The sequence below is a fragment of the Elephas maximus genome, chromosome X (genome assembly GCF_024166365.1).
Source record: "Elephas maximus indicus isolate mEleMax1 chromosome X, mEleMax1 primary haplotype, whole genome shotgun sequence".
NCBI classification, from domain to species: domain Eukaryota; kingdom Metazoa; phylum Chordata; class Mammalia; order Proboscidea; family Elephantidae; genus Elephas; species Elephas maximus.
The window spans coordinates 46,889,621-46,913,290 of NC_064846.1; the positions used below are offsets into that span (position 1 = coordinate 46,889,621).

The 23,670-nt window shown below is 39.9% G+C and overlaps 1 protein-coding gene across 6 annotated transcripts in view; it reads left to right on the forward strand.

Annotated features, from left to right (window-relative positions):
- CHRDL1 (chordin like 1) overlaps positions 1 to 23,670 on the forward strand; it is a 152,478-nt gene that overhangs the window by 79,337 nt on the left and 49,471 nt on the right. For 3 of the 6 annotated variants that reach the window (XM_049872071.1, XM_049872074.1, XM_049872076.1), the window contains exon 5: positions 22,749 to 22,894. In XM_049872071.1, coding sequence (XP_049728028.1) covers positions 22,749 to 22,894 — 146 coding nt within the window. The remainder of the gene's footprint in view (positions 1 to 22,748; positions 22,895 to 23,670) is intronic. The other 3 variants (XM_049872073.1, XM_049872075.1, XM_049872077.1) reach the window with 1 other exon arrangement.

Below are 23,670 nucleotides of genomic sequence, written 5' to 3' on the forward strand. Positions count from 1 at the left end.
GGAATCATATAATATGTTGGATTTTGAGTCTGGCTTCTTTCACTTAGTATAACGTTTTTCAAGGTTCATCCATGTTGTAGCACATATCAGCACTTCATTTCTTTTCATTGCCAAATAGTATTCCATTGTATGGATGTACCACATTTTGTTTATCCATCCATCAGTTAATAGACAGTTGGGTTGTTTCCACCTTTGAACTATTATGAATAATGCTCCTGTGAACATTTGTGGACAAGTCTTTGTGTGGACATAAGTTTTCATTTCTCTTGGGTTTATACCTAGGAGTGGAATTGCTGTATCATCTGGTAACTCTATGTTTGACATTTTGAGGAACTGCCAGACTGTTTTCTGCAGTGGTTTTACCATCTTAAATTTCTCCTCATTCTCACCAACACATGTTAGTACCTGTCTTTTTTATTCTAACCAACCTGGTGGGTGTGAAGTGGTGTCTCATTGTGATTTTGACTGTTCAGTTTTTTCTTCCCCACAGGGCCTTGTTCTTTATTAGGTAACTGTTTCTTCCTCCTGTACTAATTATTGTAAATTTATTAAACATCTGGGGACGACAGGGCCCTTCTCTAACTTGAAACTAGGGGGATGTCAGGCATTCTGATAGAGCAAAGAGAGGTTAGGGACAGTGAAAACTTAACCACCTTTGGAAGCTTTATCATACAGAAGTGGCCTGCTATACCATCTTTTTCCTATCTCTCCAAAAGATCATCAAGTGCTGAAGTAGCCAGGCAAGGCTTCCTTGAAGAGTGACACTTGAACTGGGCCATAATGGGTGGGTAGAAAGAAGATGGGTGAAGGGGGGAAGTGGAGAGGCATTCTAAACTGAAATATATGAGAAGATTTCTGAAGAACAGCTCAAATATTGACCAAAAACAAAGATGAAAGTCAAGCCAATCGACAGTTAGTTTTGTTTAGCAGCTCTGGAAAGCATGTAGCAAGAGAGGATGCTGGAAATAACAGCCAAGATACAGTGGGGGAGTTGTCTGAGGAGTTCAGTTTTTGTTTTCTCTCTCTCTTCCTTGCCCTTTAGGACCACTCATAGTCACAAATACACTTGTGATCCTGCTGACCATAAATCCTCCTGCCTGGGACCCTCAGTAAATCCAGAACAGAGACTATGGGTTTGGTAAATGACTCTGGATATACATAGCTGCTTGGCTAAAGAAATTATACCTGGTTGGCTTCTCACTGGGATGGGGGGATAGGGACAGATAGTGTCATCCCACAGCTGGGGCATAAAATGATTCTCAGTGAACGTGGTGGTTCAGGAGTGATTCTCTAGTCACCGTTCAGAATCTGGCAGTGTTTGAGAAGTTCTACAGGGCACTGAAAGACAGTAGTTTCACTGCATGGAAATCAAACACACAGACAAACAAACTTGTCACTGCATTGCAGGCATTCACAATTTATAATGTGATAGTACATAATACTGACTGGAATTAAGTGTCATTGCTGCCTTGGAGTTCAGTGCACGGCTTATACAGAAGCAGAGTCTGCCAATGTGGTAAGAGGATGGGCACTGCCAGGACTAAGTGGTCTCATATTTATTCCCTTACCAGGCTATTTTCTGCCTTCCAGAATCCCTATTCTTTATTACTAATAGTAAGATAACAATAAGAACATTTATTGGACATTAGGCCCCCTGGGTGGCACAATGGCTAAGCACGCAACTACTAGCTGAAAGACTGGCTGTTCAAATCCACCCAGAGGCATGTCAGAAGACAGGCCTGGCCATCTGCTTCCAAGAGGTCACAGCCTTGAAAACCCTATGGAGCAGTTCTACTCTGACACACATGGAGTCGCCATGAGTAGGAATGTACTCAATGGCAACTAACAACAACAGTATTGAGCATTAACCCTTTCATGGGTCGTGGGACATAGTTCGCCCACCTTCATTTTCTGCCTCTGAGATTTCTTGGGAAGCTGCTTTCCCACTTATAGTGGGTGCTGCTGCAAGGCAAAGACCCGTGTAACTGTTTGAAACAGGGGGAATGAGTGTGTGCTGAAAATTACTGTTTTTATAGGGTACTGTATGAAGAAGCCCTGATGATGCAGTACTTAAGAGCTACGGCTGCTAACCAAAAGGACAGCAGTTTGAATCTACCATCAGCTCCTTGGAAACCCCATAGGGCAGTTCTATTCTGTCCTATAGGGTTACTATGAGTCAGAATCGACTTGATGGCAATGGGTTTGGTTTTTTGGTTGTATGAGGTGGTGCCAAATCAATATATTTGATAGGTAAACATGGATTTTGATAAAAATTATTTGAGACACATATGTCCCTCTGGACTCTGAGGGTAGTATTGATGGGATGAGGCAAGAAAAAGATTCATACTACCTACCAAAAATTCACACATACTCAGCGATTTAGTGTGCTTCCATTAATGAAAACACAGGGTATCAACAAAAAATTCAAAGCAGAAAATAATTGGGTCTTGAATTAATATAAACCAGGTACTCTGCTGAGTGTGTTACTATATTTTTACACAAATAACACATGCCTTCTGCGTTGGTTTGCTGGCCACACCCTCCCCCCCACCGGGGATACCCTCACAAGTGCTGTCATGCCAGTCCCCTTCCACGTGTTGCTGTACAGAAATTCACATGGCGCAGTTAAGAAAGTACCTAATGGAGGGAGGGCACAGGCAGCAAACAAATGCAGAGGGGGTGCATTATTTGCATAAAGATACAGTATATATCTTCTCGTTTTATCCTCACAAAAGCCCTATGAGGAAAGTCGTACTGTCCTCATTTTCAGGAAGCTCCGCCAAATGAGAACTAAGTTCTGGAAATTTCAGACTCCTCTATAGCCTCACTGTGGATAAAGCCTAAATGCCTATGTTACAATTTAATTCTGTTGAAGAGGTATCTGTCTTAAGTAAATGTTTCCCTTAACACCTTGGTATGAATTAGTTAATAAGATCAGTGCCAAAGCCCCCTAAATCAAACCAAAACCAAACCCGTTGCTGTCGAGTTGATTCCGACTCATAGTGACCCTATAGGACAGAGTAGATCTGCCCCATAGAGTTTCCAAGGAGCACCTGGTGGATTCGAACTACCGACCTTTTGGTTGGCAGCCATAGCGCTTAACTACTGTGCCTTGCAGGACCTCACTATGATGAACTACAGTAACAGTTAAGTTTTTATGGAAGAGGGGAGTTCTGGAAAGATTTGGAAATTACAAGCCTCTTCCCAAGGAAAGCAGGACCAGAGAAGTCATCACTTTAAGAGGCCCAGGACAAAAAGAAGTTATAGTGGTTGGAGCACTGAAAGGCAGAAATCCATACGGCAAGCATCACCAGTCTGGCTGCTAGGGACAGACCCATTTGAAGCAGTACCTCTGATCTCAGTGAGCATCCCAAAGAAAAACTCACTTGAACCCACCTGACCTCGGTGTAAGCAATATTACCCTTTTTGGAGGGGGACTACAGACACCTGCTGTTTGGGATGCATTCATTCTGCGAGATATTTTGTATCCTTGCCATACGCTCTGACTTAGCCTGACCAAGGTGCAGGGCCCTACTGTCCTTCCTGCACTACAGCAGCACTATCAGAGGGCCACAGGTAGTTTCCCACTAGCCCTCTTATCTGTCTGCTTTGTTCAATCTGGTCAAGGCCTAAGAGGTAGTCCAAATTTATACAGTTCCTTTAAAACAATTTGTTTAAGAAAGCAACCTGATAGCATCCACTTTTCCCAGACAAAGGTGCTAAATAGTGTTGGTAGGAGATAACCACCGTATTGCAGTCAGCCTAGGAAGACAGAGTCCTAGCTAGTGTTGTCTCAGTAGTAGAAATATAGCTGGGCTTCTGATGACCAGCTTTGTAGGATCCGTATTCTGTGGTTGGGATGGACTCAAAATGGTCACTTTGCCTAGCCCCCAGCCTTCAATTGGAATTTTTTTCAAATATAAACTCTTTCAATTTAATTATTGCGTAAGAAATACATTATACACACACAGTGAAACTTGTGAGAGCTGGAACTTGACGAAACTGCCTTGTTTCTCCAGGTCTCAAAAGTTTTCCGCTTTTGACAGGGTGCGGTCTTACCACTTATACATCACTTGTTTCAGTGGAAAATATTTGAATTTTCCTTCTTTGACAAGTTTCCACCTTACACAGGCTCCAGCGTTCATATATGTGTGTGTATACACAAATATGTATATATATATATACACATACATACACACATATATTGTTGCTGTTGTTAGTTTCCATCGAGTTGGCTCCAACTCATGGTGACCTTATTTATAACAGAATGAAATGTTGTCCAGTCCTGTGCCATCCTGATGATCGTTGGTAAGTTTGAGTTCATTTTGCGACTACTGGATCAATCCATCTCATTGAGGGTTTCCCTCATTTTCACTGAACCTCTACTTTACCAAACATGCACTTTGCTAGTGATTGGTCTTTTCTGATGCCATGTCCAAAGTAAGTGAGCCAAAGTCTCACCATCTTTGTTTCTCAGCAGCTCTCTGGTTGTATTTCTTCTAAGACTGATTTGTTCATTCTTTTAGTGTATGTGTGTATGTATATATATAAAACCAAAAAACCAAACCCGTTGCCATCGAGTCAATTCTGACTTGTAGCAACCCTATAGGACAGAGTAGAACTGCCCCATAGAGTTTCCAAGGAACGCCTCGTGGATTCAAACTGCTGACCTTTCGGTTAGCAGCTGAATTCTTAACCATTTATTAATAGGTGTGCAGCAAAATGTCTAATTCACCCGTCTTGTATCCACCTAATACTTGTCTCCCCCCACAACATGTATATCCTCCTCATAACTTTTAGTAGTTTCTTATATATCCTTCCAGATTTTCTTTATAAAAATATAAGCAAATATGAATATATACTTTAAAAATATATATTCTTTCTTAAAAAAAGATAGGATACTATGCATATCATTTTGCATTTTTTTTCATTTAATAATATATCTTTCTGTATTAGTGCATAGCAAGCTTACTCATTCTTTTATTTAAAAAAAAAAAAAAAACAATTGCCCAGTTCCCATGGAGCTGACCCAACTCATGGCGACCCCATGTGTATCAGAGTAGAACTGTGCCCTATAGGGCTTTCGGTGGTTGATTCTCCAGAAGTAGATCACTGATCTTTCTTCCAAGTTGACTCAGGATGGACTCAAACATCCAACCTTTTGATTAGCAGCTGAGCACATTAACAGCTTGCACCACCCAGGGACTCTATTCATTTGTACAGCTGAATAATATTTCATTGTATTAATGAGCCACCACATATTTAACCAGATGTCTATTGATGGGCATAAAAGTTGTTTCCAATCTTTTGCCATTGTAAACAATGTTGCAACAAATAACTTTTATATATATTTTACACATATATAAGTATATTTGCCAAATGAATTCTTTTATTTTTCATTGTATGTTAGATGAAGGGTTACAGAGCAAACTAGTTTCTCATTGAAAATTAATACAAATATTGTTTTTGTGACATTGGTTGCCAACCCCACGTCAACACTCTCCCATTCTCAACCTTGGGTTCCCCATCATCAGCTTTCCTGTCTTCTCCTGCCTTCTCGTCTTTGCCCCTGGGCTGGTGTGCCTATTTAGTCTCATTTTGTTTCATAGGCCTGTCTAATCTTTGGCTGAAGTGGGAATCTCAGGAGTGACTTCAAGGAGTTAAAAGGGTGTCCAGGGGCCAAACTCTCAGGTTTCTCCAGTCTCTGTCAGACCAGTAAGTCTGATCTTTTTTTAATGAGTTAGAATTTTGTTCTACATTTTTCTCCAGCTCTGTCCAGGACCGTCTGTTGTGATCCCTGTCAGAGCAGTCAGTGGTGGTAGCCGGGCATCATCTACTTGTGCCGGACTCAGTCTGGTGGAGGCTGTGGTCCATTAGTTCTTTGGACTAATCTTTCCCTTGTGCCTTTGGTTTTCTTCATTCTCCCTTGCTCCAGAAGGGGTAAGACTAGTGAAGTAATTGAAATGACTGCTAACAAGCTTTTAAGACCCCAGACACTACTCACCAAAGTAGAATGTAGAACATTTTCTTTATAAACCATGCTATACCAGTTGAGCTAGATGTTCTCTGAGACCGTGGTCCCCTCAGCCCTCAGCCTAGTAGTTTGGTCCCTTAGGGACCTTGGATTTGTCCATGGAGCTTCCGTGACCTTGTCTTGGACAAGTTGTGCTGACTTCTCCAGTATTGTATACTGTCTTACCCTTCACCAAAGTTACCACTTATCTATTGTCTATTTAGTGTTTTTCCCTCCCCTGGGGATGCGTTGATAATTACTGGTGATTAGAATGCGAAAGTTGGAAACGAAGAAGGATCAGTAGTTGGAAAATACGGCCTTGGTGATAGAAACAATGCTGGAGATTGAATGATGGAATTTTGCAAGACCAACGACTTCTTCATTGCAAATACCTTCTTTCACCAATATAAAGGGAGACTATACACATGGACCTTGCCAGATGGAACACACAGAAATCAAATTGACTACATCTGTGGAAAGAGACGATGGACAAGCTCAATATCATCAGTCAGAACAAGGCCAGGGGCCGACTGTGGAACAGACCATCAATTGCTCATATGCAAGTTCAAGCTGAAAGTGAGGAAAATCAGAGCAAGTCCATGAGAGCCAAAATATGACCTTGAGTATATCCCACCTGAATTTAGAGACCATCTCAATAATAGATTTGATACATTGAACACTAGTGACTGAAGACCAGAAGAGTTGTGAAATGACATCAAGGACATCATCCATGAAGAAAGCAAGAGGTCACTGAAAAGACAGGAAAGAAAGAAAAGACCAAGATGGGTGTTGGAGGAGACTCTGAAACTTGCTCTTGAACATTCAGCAGCTAAAGCAAAAGGAAGAATTGATGAAGTAAAAGAACTGAATAGAAGATTTCGAAGGGCAGCTCCAGAAGACAAAGTGTTATAATAACATGTGCAAAGAGCTGGAGATGGAAAACCAAAAGGGAAGAACACCATTGGTGTTTCTCAAGCTGAGGGAACTGAAGAAAAAGTCAAGCCTCGAGTTGCAATAGTGAAGGATTCTATGGGGAAAATATTAAATGACACAGGGAGCATCAAAAGAAGATGGAAGGAATACACAAAGTCATTATACCAAAAAGAATTAGTGGATGTTAAACCATTTCAAGAGGTAGCATATAATCAGGAACCAATGGTACTGAAGGAAGAAGTCCAAGCTGCTCTGAAGGCATTGGCAAAAAACAAGGCTCCAGGAATTGATGGAATATCAATTGAGATGTTTTCAACAAACAGATGCAGCACTGGGAGGTGCTCACTCGTCTATGCCAAGAAATATGGAAGACAGATTCCTGGCCAGCTGACTGGAAGAGATCCATATTTATGCTTATTCCCAAGAAAGGTGATCCAACCGAATGCAGAAATTATAGAACAATATCATTAATATCACACGCAAGCAAAATTTTGCTGAAGATCATTCAAAAACATCTGCAGCAGTATATCGACAGGGAACTGCCGGAAATTCAGGCCCGTTTCAGAAGAGGACATGGAACCAGGGGTATCACTGCTGATGTCAGATGGATCCTGGCTGAAAGCAGAGAATACCAGAAGGATGTTTACCTGTGTTTTATTGATTATGCAAAGGTATTCGACTGTGTGGATCATAACAAATTATGGATAATATTGCAAAGAATGGGAATTCCAGAACACTTAATTGTGCTCATAAGGAACCTTTACATAGATCAAGAGGCAGTTATTCAGACAGAACAAGGGGATACTGATTGGTTTAAAGTTAGGAAAGGTATATGTCAGGGTTGTATACTTCCACCATACCTATTCAGTCTGTATGCTGAGCAAATAATCTGAGAAGCTGGACTCTATGAAGAAGAACGGGGCATCAGGATTGGAGGAAGACTCATTAACAACCTGCATTATGCAGATGACACAACCTTGCTTGCTGGAAGTGAAGAGGACTTGAAGCACTTACTAATGAAGATCAAAGACCACAGCCTTCAGTATGGATTGCACCTCAACATAAAGAAAACAAAAATCCTCACAACTGGATCAATGAGCAACATCATGATAAACGGAGAAAAGATTGAAGTTGTTAAGGATTTCATTTTGCTTGGATCCACAATCAATAGCCACAGAAGCAGCAGTCAAGAAATCAAAAGACGCATTGCATTGGGCAAATCTGCTGCAAAGGACCTCTTCAAAGTGTTGAAGAGCAAAGATGTCACCTTGAAGACTAAGGTGTGCGTGGCTCAAGCCATGGTATTTTTAATCGCATCATATGCATGTGAAAGCTAGACAATGAACAAGGAAGACCGAAGAAGAGTTGACGCCTTTGAATTGTGGTGTTGGTGAAGAATATTGAATATACCATGGACTGTGCAAAGAAAGAACAAATCTGTCTTAGAAGTACAACCAGAATGCTCCTTAGAAGCAAGGATGGCGAGACTGTGTCTTACATACTTTGGACATGTTGTCAGGAGGGATCAGTTCCTGGAGAAGGACATCATGCTTGGCAAAGTACAGGTCAGTGGAAAAGAGGAAGACCCTCAATGAGTCGGATTGACACAGTGGCTACAACAATGAGCTCAAGCATAACAACGATTGTAAGGATGGCTCAGGACCGGGCAGTGTTTCGTTCTGTTGTGCATAGGGTCGCTATGAGTCGGAACCAACTTGACTGCACCTAACAACAACCCCTCCCCTCCCTCATAACCATCAAAGATTGTTTCTTTTTGTGTGTAAATCTATTCATTAGTTTTTATAGTAGTAGTCTCATACAGTATTTCTCCATTTGTGATTAATTTATTTCACTCAGCATAATGCCCTCCAGATTCATCCATGTTGTGAGATGCTTTGCAGATTTGTCATTGTTCTTTATCATTGAGTAGTATTCCATTGTATGTAGTACCATAGTTTGCTTATGCATTCGTCTGTTGATAGGCACCTAGGTTGTTTTCATCATTTTGCTATTGTGAACAGTGCTGCAGTGAACATGGGTGTGCATATGTCTGTTCATGTGATGGCTCTTATTTCTCTAAGGTATATTCCTAGGAGTGGGATTACTGGATCATGTGGTATTTCTATTTCTAGCTTTTTAAGGAAGCGCCATATTGCTTTCCAAAATGGTTGTACCATTTTACATTGCCTCAAGCAGCGCATAAGAGTTCCAAACTCTCCAGAGCCTCTCTAACATTTCTTATTTTCTGTTTTTTTTTGATGCCCAGGTGAGATGGTATCTCATTGTGGTTTTGATTTGCATTTCTCTAATGGTTGGTGATCATGAGCATTTTCTCATGTTTCCATTAGCTGCTTAAATGTTTTTTTTTTTGGTGCAGTGTCTGTTCCTATCCTTTGCCCGTTTTTTAAATTGAATTATTTGTCTTTTTGTTGTAGAAGTGTTGAATTTTCCTATAGATTTTAGAGATTACACCTTTGTTTGATTTCCCAATCTATAGGTTCTCTTTTTACTATTTTGGTGAATTCTTTTGATGAGCATAAGTGTTTAATTTTTAGAAGATCCCAGTTAGCTAGCTTATCTTCCGGCATTTGTGTATTGTTACTTATGGTTTTTATTCTGTTAATGCTGTGTATTAGGGCCTCTAAAAATGACCCTGTTTTTTCTCCTATAATCTTTATTGTTTTTAGTTTTATATCTAGGTCTTTGATCCACTTTGAATTAGTTTTTGTGTATGGTGTGAGGTATGGGTCCTCCATTTTTTTTTTTTTTTTGCAGATGGACATCCAGTTTTGTTAGCACCATTTGTTTTAGAAAGACTGTCTTTTCCACATTTGATGGACTTTGATGCCTTGTTGAAGATCAGGTGACCATAGGTGGTTGGATTTACATCTGGGTTCTCAATTCTGTTCCATTGGTCAATGTGTCTTTCGTTGTACCAGTACCAGGCTGTTTTGACTACCGTAGCTATATAGTAGGTTCTGAGGTCAGGTAGTGCGAGTTCTCCTACTTTATCCTTCTTCGGTAGTGCTTCACTTTATTTGAGACCTCTTCTCTTTCCATACAAATTTAATGATTAATTTTTCCATCTCTTTAAAGAATGCTGTTGATATTTGGATAGGGATTGCATCATATTTGTAGATTGCTTTGGGTAGAATTGATGTTTTCAAAATATTAAGTCTATCCTATCATTGAGCATGGTATGTTTTTTTCATTTATGTAGGTATCTTTTGGTTTCTTGTAGTAGTGTTTTGTAGTTTTCTTTGTATAGGTCTTTTACATCCCTGGTTAGATCTATTCCTCAGTATTTTATTTTTTAGGGGCGATGGTATTTTTTCCCTGATTTCCTTTTCATCATTCTCTTTATTGGTGTATAGGAATCCAACTGATTTTTGTATGTTTATCTTGTATCCTGTTACTCTGCTGAATCTTTCTATTAGTTCCAGTAGTTTTCTCATGGAGTCTTTTGAGTTTTCTATGTATGTAACTATCATCCACAAATACAGACAGTTTTACCAATTTGGATGCTCTTTCTTTCTTTTACTTGCCTTATTCCTCTAGCTAGAACTTCCAGCACAGTGTTAAATAGGAGTTGTGATAAAGGGCATCCTTGTCTTGTTCCTGTTCTCAAGGGGAATGTTTTCAGCCTCTCTCCATTAAGAACGATGTTGGCTGTTGGTTTTTTACAGACGCCCTTTATTATGTTGAGGAATTTCCCTTCTATACCTATTTTATTGAGAGCTCTTATCAGAAATGGGTGTTGGGCTTTGTCAGATGGCTTTTCTGCGTCGATTGAGATGATCATGTGATTCTTTTATTTATGTGGTGGATTACATTGATTTTCTAATTGGTCACAGTGCATTATTTTTTTGATCTGATGATGAATTCTATTGGCTGGAATTTTTTGAGAATTTTTGTATCTGTACTCATGAGAGATATTGGTATGTAATTTTCTTTTCTTGTGGCATCTTTGCCTGGTTTTGGTATCAGGGTTATGCTGACTTCATAGAAGGAATTTGGAAGTATCCCTTCCTTTCCTGTGTTCTGAAATAGTTCGAGTAGTACTGGTATAAGCTCTTCTCTGAGTGCTTGGTAGAATTCTCCAGTGAAGCCATCTGGGCTAGGGCTTTTTTTTGTTGGGAGCTTTTTTTTTCTTAATTATATTTTCAGTTTCTTCGCTTTTTATAGGTCTGTTCAGATTTTCACCTTCAGTTTGTGTTAACTTGGATAGGTAGTGTGTTTCTAGAAATTTGCCCATTTCCTCTAGGTTTTGAAATTTGTTATAGATTTTCATAGTACTCTGTCATGATCCTTTTTATTTCAGTTGAGTCGGTTGTAATGTCCCTAATTTCATTTCTTATTTGAGTTATTTGTGTCCTCTCCTATTTTACTTTTGTCAGTTTGGCCAGTGGTTTGTCGATTTGGTTGATCCTCTCAAAGAACTGACTTTTGGTTTTGTTGATTCTTTCTATTGTTTATCTATTCTCTGTTTCATTTATTTCTGCCGCTATCTTTATTGTTTCCTTTCTCCTGGTAACTGAGCTTCTTTTGCAGTTCTTTTTCTATTTGTTTGAGTTGTGTAGCTAAACTTTTGGTTTTATCCCTTGCTTCTTTTTTGATGTATGCATCTATTGCTATAAATTGACCTCTGAGCACTGCCTTTGCTGTGTGTCAAAGGTTTTGGTATGATGTGTTTTCCTTCTTGTTTGATTCTAGGGAGTTTTTGATTCCATCTTTGATTTCTTCTGTTACCCAGTGGTTTTTAAGCAGGGTGTTATTCAGTTTCCATGTATTTGATTTTTTCCCCTTACTCCTTCTGTGATTAATTTTTACTTTGATGGCATCGTGATCAGAGAAGATACTTTGTATTATCAGGGTTTTGGATTTTGTTGAGGGTTGCTTTGTGGCCTAAGATGTGATCTATTCTGGAGAACATTCCATGCACGTTGGAAAAGAATGTGTGTACTTTGCTGCTGTTGGGTGGAGTGCTCTATATATGTCTATGAGGTCAAGTTGGTTGATTGTGGCCTTTAGATCTTCTGTATCATTGTTGAATTTCTTTCTATGTGTTCTGTCCTTTATGGAGAGTTGTGTGTTGAAGTCTCCTACTATTATTGTGGAACTGTCAATTTCTGTTTTCAGTGCTGTTAGAGCTTGTTTTACGTATTTTGGAGCCCTGTCATTGAGTGCATAGATATTTATTATGGTTATGTCTTCATGGTGGATTGTCCCTTTGATCAATATATAATGCCCTTCTTTGTCTTTTTTGGTGAATTTTGTTCTAAAGGCTACTTTATCTGAGATTATTATTGCCACTCCTGCTCTTTTTGGTAACTGTTTGCTTGATATATGTTTTTCCATCCTTTGATTTTTAATAAATTTATGTCTTTGTTTCTAAGGTGTGTCTCTTGTAGACAATATATTGATGTGTCCTGTTTATTTTTATCCACTCAGTCACACTCTGTCTCTTTATGGGTGCATTTAAGCCATTTACGTTCAGCATGATTATTGATAGGTTTGAGTTTATTGCTGTCATTTTGTAGTACTTTTTTGTGGTCCTGCTGTTTTCTTTGTTCCTCTTACTCTTCTGTGCTGAATTCTTTCTGTTTGTGTATTTTGTTTTTCACTTCTTTCATTTTTGTAGATTTTGTGTTTACCAAGGCTTTATATTTTTCTTCTTTATTTTAGTGGGTATGTTTATTAACTTTCTTTGTGGTTACCTTGAAATTTACCCTTATCTTCCTAAGTTAAACCAGTCTTTTATTACTTGATAATGCCTTAACTTACTCTCCATTTGAAGGTTCTATACCTACACCATTTATTCCTTCTTTTATTGTTCTGATGTTGTCATTTACAGATTGACATCTCTGGTTCCCTGTTGTAAAATTTTTTTTTTTTTAATCCTTGAGAGTTCATTATCTAGGTTGGTATCTGGCTGATGCTGTCTTATGTGCTAGAGTCAGGTTATTGCCTGATGTTGCTGGTTTTCTAACTGAAGGACCCCCTTTAATAATATTTGTAAGTTTGGTTTTATGTATTCTCTTAATTTCTGTTTATCTGGAAATGTCCTAATTTTGCCATCATATTTGAGCGAGAGTTTTCCAGGCTATGTTATTCTTGTTTGGCAGTTTTTTTCTTTCAAGGTTTTATATATGTCTTCCCATTGCTTTCTTGTCTGCATCATTTCTGATGAATAATCAGAGTACAGTCTCATTGTTTCCCCTCTGTATGTGACTTTTTATTTTTCTCGAGCTGCTCTCAGGATTCTTTCTTTGTCTTTGGTTTTTGTGTGTGTGATTATGATATGTCTTGATGATTTTCTTTTGGGGTCTATCCTATATGGGGTTTGTTGTGCTTCTTGAATAGTTGGCTTTTTGTCTTCATTAAATATGAGGGAAGTTTTCTGTCAGCAAATCTTCAATGATCTCTGTGTTTTTCATTTTCTTCACCTCTTCTGGAACTCCAGGCACTCACAAATTTTTGCTTTGATTGTATCCCACATCATTCTCAGGGTTTCTTCATTTTTCTTCATTCTTTTCTCTGATTTTTCCTCAAAGTGGTATCCAGTGATTTATCTTCCATTTCACTGATCCTGTCTTCCATAATTTCAAATTTGCTCTTAAAACCTATTGCACTGTCCATTTCTGAAATCTTGTTTATCTTTTGGATTTCTAATTGCTTTTTTTGTATGATTTAGAGTTGCTTATTTATTTCAACATTTTGTTCCTCTATTAATAATTTTCATGATTTCTTCCATTGTTTTGTCTGTCTTTTCCATGATTTTGTCTATTTTTTTCTAATTTTTGTCTGCATTTTCCTTCATCTGTTGGAGAACTCTGGATACTGAAGTTCTGAATTTCCTATCAGGTAGTTCTGGTGCCTTTTCTTCTGGCAAAATGTCATCTGGTGTTTTATTTTGGTCACTTTCTGGAGCCAGACTCTCCTTTTTTTTTTTTTTTTTTAGATGTTTGGCTATTGTCTGCTGTCTCCAGAACATTCAGGAATTATTTTTCTTCGTTTAATGATTGTAGATTTGATTGTTTCATCCTGCTTTTTTGTTTTGTTTGGTTGTGTCTGGGCAGACAGGCTGAGCATGTTTTGTTGCTTGCTTGCCTGTGGGCCCGATATTTCTCACCACCTTGTCGAGGTGGGCAGTGCTGGTCACTCAGCTATGGCACAGCAGAGCAGTTCCAGCAGGGGTGGAGGGGCAGGGATGGCAGTTTGCAGCACGAACTGGGGAAAATGGTGGGGCTGGAAGGTAGTGCAGGGTGGAGTCCAAGGGACCATGTCAGTACTACTTGGGGGCATGGCACTTGGCACACAGTGCAAATAGGCCAGAGGGAAGAAAGAGGATGTGATGTGCAGAGCTAAGTGGGTGGATTAAAGAAGAGTAAGAAGAGAGAGAAACAGGCAAAAAAGTAAAAATTAGAAGACAAAAAAATGAAGTAAAAAATATAAAATAAAAAGAAAAATAGTAAATAAAATGGTGGTGCAGTAGAATTCGGTGAGTGGGGACAGTGAGGTTGTGTGCTGGTGTTTTTCTAGGTGAACACTGTGACTCAGCCTGTCAAGAAGCAGCATAGGTGGCACATGGAGCTAGGTGGGTGGGTTAAAGGAAAGAGAAAGAATAAACCAACAATCAGACAAACAAAAAAAATAATAAAAACAACAACAAAAATATGGTGGTGGGGCAGAATTGGGTGGTGGTGAGCTGATGTCTCGCTGAGTGGCATGGCATGACCCATCAGGAAGGGGCAAAGGCAGCACAGGGCCTAGGTAGGAGGGAAAAGGAAAAGGAGAAGGGAAAGATAAAGGAAAACTAATAATATGACACTGAGGGAGGGGGCCTGTGGGGACGGCGCAGACCTGGGGAGGCTGTGAGCCAGAGGTTCTCCAGTCAAGTGGTACAGCACAGCCCACCAAGAAGTTGGGGGTGGCGCATGGGGCTGGGTGTATGGAAGAAAGGAAAGGAGAGAGAGAAGAAACAATAACAAAATAAAAAAAAGAAGAAAAACAAACAATAAATAAAATGATGCTGAAGGAGCTATTTGGTGATGGTGGTGCAAACTGTGGTGGCTGCGCACAGTGACTCTCCAACTAAGCTGGGCAGCACAGCCTCTCCAGAAGGGGTGAGGGCAGTGCACAGGGCTGGCTGGGTGGGAGAAAGAAAAGGAAGGAAAGGAGAGAAAAAGAGAGAAACAGCAAAAAAAGAAGAAAAGAAAAAAAAAGAGAGAACAAAGCAAACAAACCAAAAGAAACCATAGCCTGTCAAGAAGGGGAGGGGATGGCACATGGGCCTTGCTGGGCAGGAGAGAGGAAAGGAAGGAAGGGAGAGACATAAAAGCAACAATAACAAAAAAAAGCAAAAAAAAAAAAATAAAGAAACAAAAATACAAACCACCAGCAGTGAGCTAGTTGCCTTCCTGTAGTCCCTGTCTGCAGCCCTTGGTGGCTGAGGTCCAAGATGGCAAATCTGGTGGGCAGCTGGTATCTCTCCAGCTGAGCCACTGTGGCCCGTTGGCAAGTGGTGGAGGTCTCATACAGGGAAGGAGAGTGTGGGGTGGGGAAGCGTGTATCCCTGGTTACTGGGTGCTCTGTCTCCTGTTGGCAGCTCTGTGAAGTTGCTTTCTCGTACTTCCTGTCTGAGTTCTTTGGTGGCTGTAGCCCAAGATGGTGAATTTGGCCATGTTAGCTGGTATGGGACCTCCACTCCATAGCTCTCCTTGTTCTCTGTTCTCTACCAGTTTCTTATTCCAGTCGGTGCTTGATTGAGTTCTTTATTCTTTCATTTGGTACTCAGGGTTCCAGGATTGACATTTGTATCTGTTTTACTTAGTGTTTACAGTATTTGCTGCAGAGAGACGGCATGCTGCTTCCGTCTGTAGTGTCCTGTTGGCTCCGCCTCCCCAGAGTGAATTCTTAAATGGAGGATTATAGGGTCAAAAATATATGTGTTTTTTAAATTGATAAAAAAATATAAATTTAAAAAATACATATATTTTAAATTGATAGATATTGCTAAATTGTCGTCCATAGTATTTGTACCAATTCCTCACAGCTTCGCCGAGAGAGTATATTAATCAAACTTCGGGATTTTTACAAACCTGATAAGAAAAAAATGGTACCTCAGTTGCAGTTTTAATTTACATTTCTCTTATGAATGAGGTTTATTTTTAAGAGTCATTTGTACTTTCATTTCTGTTAACTGTCCATAGTCTTTGCCTTTTTTCTGTTAGGTTATTAGTCTTTTTTTTATTAATTTTAGGCATAGACACACACACTTGTGTGTGTGTGTATATATATTAGAGGCAAATAGGATTTTAATCTAAAAATGGCAAATTTCTGAAGAGGTTCTAAGCCAGTGATATTACAATGTTTTTTTAGCAGCAAAACCCTTTCTTCAAATGAAATCATAAAAAACCCAAACATACAAACCAGTAAAATTGAAGTTGTTCTGTTGAAGTGGAAATAAGGGAGAGATTTCCTTCCTGATGCCCATCAGACACCTCTGAAGACTCCCAAAGCAGCAAAGAATACCATTTGAGAATGGCCGCCCTACACTGCTGATTGACCTGTGGTTTTAGTTTCTATAACCCTTTCAGCCAGGAATATTTCCTAGTGCCTAATCTGAATCCTTATTGATGGCGTTGATACTCTTTTCCTCTTGACAAAGTTGGCAATTTATTATTATTTGTTCTTTCTCCCATTATTAACCTTTACATGTATTTAAATACATTATCATTTCCTTTATGTATTCTTTTAATATATTATCATTTAAAGACTTTTTTTTACCTCCCCACCCAATAAGAACAAAACTCCTCTTGAGGTCAGGGTCCTGCCTTATTTATCTTTGTAGCACTAACCTAGCATAGTGCCAGGCAGATAGTTAAGGATCTCCATAGGTGTTTGTTGAATGAAGAAGGAAACAATGTTTCAACTTCCTTTATCCCTAGAGCACCTACCATTCTCAGAAGTACAGTGCAAACAAGTTTTAATTAATTATCCTGTCATCCATGGAAACAAGGGGATCCCTTCATGTTCTTCAAATTTGTAGCTTTCTTCTCTGTGCCTTCTTTTTTCTAGACCAACACTATCTACCATTTATTTTAAGCTTTATTATATATTCAATACCTTTGGGCTTTTAAAAATAAATTATCCCTAAACCTCACAGCCATATAAGGCAGACAGCATACTCATTTTGAAGATGAGGTAACTGAGGTGTGAAGAAATTAAGTAACTTTCTTAAGGTCACAGATCTAAGACATTACAGTGGTGAGATATGAACCTAATGTCTGCAGACCCCGAAGGCCAGGCTCAATTCTCTTCTCTTGCGTAACTATGATATAAAGAACAGAGAAACACTGTGTACAAAGAGTGCCCTATCCCAGGGGCTCCTTTTCTAGCCTCTTTGCCATTCTCTACTTCCTTGTGTTTCTGAGACCTGGAGACAAACCTTTTGGACTATTCCACAAGTTACTCTGGAGTTGACTCTGACTCATGTGTGTCATGTGTGACTCATGGTGAACCCGTGTGTATCAGAGTAGAATTGTACTCCATAGGTTTTCAATGATTGAAAGTCATTGAATGAAATAGATCACCCAGCCTTTCTTTTAAGGTGCCTCTGGGTGGAATCGAACTTCCAACCTTTTGGCTAACAGCCAAGAGCATTAACCATTTGCACCACGCAGGGATGCCTTGAATCCACCAGGCGCTCCTTAGAAACTCTATGGGGGCATTTTCCCTCTGTCCTATAGGGTCGCTGTGAGTCAGAATCAACTCAACAGCAGTGGATTTTGGTTTTTTGGGGTATTTTTAGGACTATACAGTTCTGTTTTGTTGGATGTATGTGTGTGTCTCATGTGTAATTAAAGGGAGCATAACTTCTTCTTCCAAGTCTTTTACCTTCATCTCCACCCCTTGCACCACCACCCCCAAAATGGCCTGCAGATATGCTGGAACTACAGTGGAGTTACAGAGAACCAGACTAGAAACCGTAGCCTCAGGCCCAGCCAACAAAAGTAAAGTAGAAACCAGAGTAACAGTCCAAACCCAAACCAGTTTCATTGCTGTTGAGTTGATTTGGACTCATAGCGACTGTATGGGACAGAGAACTGTCCTATAGGGTTCCCAAGGCTGTAATCCGTATGGAAGCAGACTGCCACTTCTTTCTCCTGCAGAGCAGCTAGTGGGTTTGAACTGCCTACCTTTTGATTAGCAGCCGAACAGTTAACCACTGCACCACCAGGGCCCCTTAGAGTAACAGTAGCAATGGCAAAAGAAGGGAAGGCTTGGAGTTGAAGAATTAGCAACCAAACCTTGGGTGCTCTTGAAGGGTTTGCATTTATCTCATAGACACTGGAAGCTGATTTTTTTACTAACATACCAGCTGCCTTCCTGACTAGCCAAGAACTTCCCCACTAAGAAAATAGAAATTTGAGGATGGGGCAATTGGGAAAGCGAGGAACCAGCATGAGGACTTTGGGTTCCAGAGTGTAGAAAGAAGGGTATGCCAGGAGGGGAGACAACAGTGTACCAAAGGACGTAGGGTAGGACCACAGACTTATTGACCCCTTGTTAAAATTTGCCAGTAGCTCTGAGGAAAAAAAAAACAACTATTGCAAAGTTGTTCTAAGATGTCAGTTAGTGACAAAGTGTAGCCTCTCACAGAAATTTTGGAATTGTAAAATCTGATTGCAAGAAGGCAACCTAAAGAAATGTACTGCTAATGGTGGCATTTTAGGCATCAGTGAAGGAATAGGTGGTAAGAGAGATTTAGGATAAGGGGATATTTTCTGAGCACCCTAGAAATCATAGTCCTGCTTACATATAAGACCACCTTTCTCATCTGGGGAGAAGAAACAATTTCTTGTCCCAAAACACCTGTAGTCAGAGTGCTTGGCTTTAGTGCTTACCTTCTTACCGCACCGCACAATGTCCTTCCTCCACTCCTTGTCCTAGTGCTGTTTGGGAATTTGACTGGAATTGGGGGAGTTGGGGGAGGCTAGAAGCCATACAGCTTGATCATTTCTGTTGTAGCATTCCCCTGAGGAGCCCTGGAACCAGCTTTGTTTTGGACTGATTTTTTTTGCCAGTTTTCAGCCAGGAACACTGAATGTGTTCCAAGGATTGTTGGTTAGAAGCCCAGCCACCTTGGAAAATCTGGGAATGGAGAGGGTAGAGTTAAGAGGTGGCTTTCCTTGCTTCTGTGGTTGGGAAGCATACTTTATTAGTCCTCTAAAGATGCAAGGGGAGATTTGAGTCCCATATCCCATGCTTAGGTAGAAAAATTGAGACCCACATAGGTAAAGTGGCTTGTCCAAAGTTATGGGGAGTTGGTATGCAAGGTGAAATTATGACTTTGTGATCCTGTCCACCAGTTTTAATACTCACTCCGTAAAAGGAGCACAAACTTGGAGGCAGGAGAACTGTATTTCAGAGTTGGTTCTTCTATTAAATAGTTGTATGACAGTCAAATCTTTTGGGGGTATCAGTAGCCTTATTTTCATAATTCTTTCCCCTATACCATTAGGGATGTTAGATGAATGAAATAAGAATTAATGAGAAGATGTTTTAAAATATTATTGTATAAAACTAGTATTAACCACAATAATATTTGGTTTCTTTTTTTTTTATTCTGTTTTTTCTTTTTTTTGCTTTCTCCCCATCTCCCGCTGAGTAGATTAATAGACTCCAGTGCCAGGTTACCCAGAAGACTATTTCAAGGAAGGCTCTAAAGGTCACGCTTCCACTGGAAAATCTCATCTTGCATTTGCCTTACTGTTGATTCCTTGGTGGAAGGTCCAGTTCAAAAATCAATCCACATTCCTTTGAGGCAAAATAATTCCAATTTTTTTTTCTTTTTGGTATTCCAAAAATCTGCCAGCTCCTGTAAGAGCCATGGCAAATATTATTTTGTAGCTCATCCTAGTTTTCCTTCACCACAAAATCTGAGATTTAATACAATTAGAGCCCAGGGGGTAAATGGTTCTGCTCCTGTCATTTATTTCTCTGATGGGTTTCACTTATGTCTACCAACTGCAGCTGTTTGTGTGTACTCAGAGGCAGGTGTAGAGACTCAGAATCAAGACCAAAGGGTCAATTAGCATGAGGTAAACTCTTTCTAGGAGCTAATACTTCTTTTAAAGGGAAAAAATAAGAAGCTTCCTTTGTATCCTGTAAAAGGTCATTAATAAGTCATTAATGCCTATGGAGTGAGTTAATCACAAATTGAAGCTAAATCAACTTATATAGCAAAGTGTAGCATTTAGCTAGTTATCAGATCACTGATGAAAAAGAAAGTTTGATGTCAGTTTTCTAGAGGGACAAGACAGTCTTCACGTTCCATTGGTTTTGATTTTAAATGAAATGGTCCTTTCCTTTTACAGGTTTGAAGTGATCGGGGCTTTACCTAATAGTGGCTAGGTGATTCTAGAATCAGACATTAGTTTAGATGCTGGCATTGCCACTTACAAGTTGTGTGGTCTTGAGCAAATCAATGAATTTCTTAAGCCTTAGTTTATTTATCTGCAAAATGGGCATGATCATTATGTCTACATCAGAATTTGTTAGTAAGATCCAGTGAGATAAGCTATGTAAAAGCACTTATTATTGTGCCTGACATATAGTAAGGGCTCAATAAATGTTATCTTTTTATATCATTATTATTACAGGTATGGGTGTCTTGGTTATCTAGTGCTGCTATAACAGAAATACCACAAGTGGGTGGCTTTAACAAACAGAAGTTTATTCTCGAACAGTCTAGTAGGCTAGAAGCCCAAATTCAGGTCCCCAGCTCCAGGGGAAGGCTTTCTCTCTCTGTCGGCTCTGGAAGAAGGTCCTTGTCATCAATCCTCTCCTGGTCTAGTAGCTTCTCCGTGAAGGAACCCAAGTCCCAAAGAATGCACAGTTCTCCTGGCACTTGTTTCTTGGTGGTATGAGGTCTACATGTCTCTCTGCTTGCTTCTCTCTTCTGTATCGCAAAAGAGATTGGCTCAAAACACAATCCAGTCTTGTAGATTGAGTTCTGCCTCATTAATGACTGCCACTAATCACATCTCATGAACATCATAGAGATAGAATTTATAACACATAGGAAAATCACATCAGATGACAAAATGGTGGAGAAGTACACAATACTGGGAATCATGGCCTAGCCAAATTGATGCACATATTTTTGGAAGACACAATGCAATCCATGACAATGGGTATTATTATTATGTTGGCCTTTGTCATGTTCACCTACATCCTGAGAATAATTTCATTTTGATTTTTTAAAAACAGTTTTATTGAGGTGTAGTTTATCTACCGTAAAATTGACTCACTTTCATTCTGGTTTTGATTGATGGGAAACAAGGGCTGATGCATCTTCCAAGCCATATTTTGAATCACACAACTCTCCTAATTTCTCTTTATCCACTATCCTACAGCTTGTTCATTTTTGTTCTGGATGTGCGTGTATGAGTATGTGCGCACACGTGCAGCAAGTGCTTTAAAGAAGTCCAGTGAAAAGACTTCTAGAGACCATTCAGTTAGAGTCAACTCAACAAGTGTATTGACTTTTTACAACATGGCAGCCCTGTGCTAGACTCAGTGGAAAAGAGTCATATAAAAACAGAGGCCCAAGTCCTTAAGGAGCAACATAGTTTGATAGAAAGAAGATGGGATTTAGGGCCAGTAGACAATGTTTCAATTCTCTTTGACCACTGACTAGCTTTGTGAGCTCAGATAAGTCACTCAACCTCAGAGACTTCTTTCCCTCGATTGAAAAATGAGGATAAGAATCTGTCCTTACTTGATTCACAGGGTTGTTATGAGACTTCACTGTGATAAGGTATGTTAAAGCTCTTTGTAAATTGTTTGCTAACCCAGTAACCCAGTGCCGTCGAGTAGGTTACTGTAATTCAGAAACATGAGTTATGAGAAGAATATCCAAGTGCCAAACTGTGAGCTGCATACCTCAGATGCCATGAAAGGTCCAGACTGTTGGCCAGAGCTATCAGGGAATGCTTCCTGGAGGAAATGGAACTTGAACTGATCTTTCAAAATCAGATGGTATTTCAATAGGTGTAAAAGAGCAGTGGAGGGTGAGGAGACAATCTTAGGGAGGGAGAAAAAAATAAGCAAAGGGTACAGAGGCTGGAACAAGCACACAAGCACACACCAAGTGATGGGAAACATGGAAGGGGCTAAAGTTACTAGCGTGGTTGTGATAGATGGTTCCGCTTCTGAAAGAACAGGGGGAAAGAATAAACAGAGGTACAGTGAACTCCCTCCTTTCAGGCAAGTTAGTATCTTACTCATCTAGGACCTTTAGCTCCATCAAGGCCTTGTCCTTGTTCACTGCTCTCTCTCTCTCTCTTACTGGCTTACAACAGTGCCTTGCACATAAAAAAAAAATTTAGCACATAGTAGGTGCTTAATAACTACACAATAAATGAAAGAATGGATGGATGATTATGCCATGTGCTATTCTCACCTGCCTGCTTTAATATTATCTAAAATCATAAGCCACTGTGGCACAGATTGTCTTTTAACTCCCTCTGTGTTGGAGCCCTGGTGGTGCAGTGGTTAAGAACTCGGCTGCGAACCAAAAGGTTGGCAGTTTGAATCCACCAGGTGCTCCTTGGAAACCCAATGGGAACAGTTTTACTCCGTCCTATAGGGTCGCTATGAGTTGGAATTGACTCACGGCAGTGGGTTTGGTTTACTTTTTGGTATGTAGTACAGCCCCATCTGCTGTTGGGATTTATGAAATTCTTTGCAATGATGCCAATACGCGGTGTGGTTTTTCTTCGCCCTGCCCCAGAAGACTCCTTACCTCCAGCAAACAATAAAGTGGCCAGCAAGTCATGTGAGTACAACGGGACCACTTACCAACATGGTGAGCTGTTCATGGCTGAAGGGCTCTTTCAGAATCGACAACCCAATCAATGTACCCAGTGCAGCTGTTCGGTAAGACCCTGCATCTTAATGTTTCTGGTAGCCCCTACCCAAATAAGAGAGCTTCCTCTGTCCTTGTGCCTTTAGTTTGAGCCTACACTGTAGCATGATTGGAAGCTAAATTGTAATCTCCCTGCCAATCCAGACTCCCTAATCTTCATCCAGCCTGAACAATTCTGTGAAGGGATCAGAACATATCCCAGTCTTAAAGCTTTAGGACTGCTTGAATGGGTAAAGGTGAGCTGGTGTTTGATTTGCACCTCTTTTCACAATAGTTACACCCCCAAAACCTTCATCTGAAGGACTCAATTACTTGAAGCCTTGGGAATACTATGGGTGGAAAAGCCCACAATCACCATTTAGGGCCACTTAATTCAATTCACAAGAAAAGGGGTAGCCTGCTGGTTCCCATACCTGAAGTCTTCTACTAACCAGTTCATTTATGATGTCCTGCAATGAGAAAACTCTCTGTAAATGCTTGACCATAATGATTCCTATGACATTACTTATCAAAAGAACTGCATGTATTTCCAGAATAAAGTATACCAATTATATCTTTATCTAATTGTGTGGCCCAGAGAATATAATAGATAAAACTAGAAAATGAGGGAAAATGGGTTTTTAACTGGAGCATGAAAGAATGAAGATAGATGTGGAAAACAACTTATCTGTCCATAAGGGACATTAAGGAGTCTCTGGGTGGCAAAAATGGTTAAGTGCTGGCCTACTAACCATAAAGGTTGGCGGTTCAGACCCACCCAGAGGTGCCTTGGAAGTAAGGCCTGGCA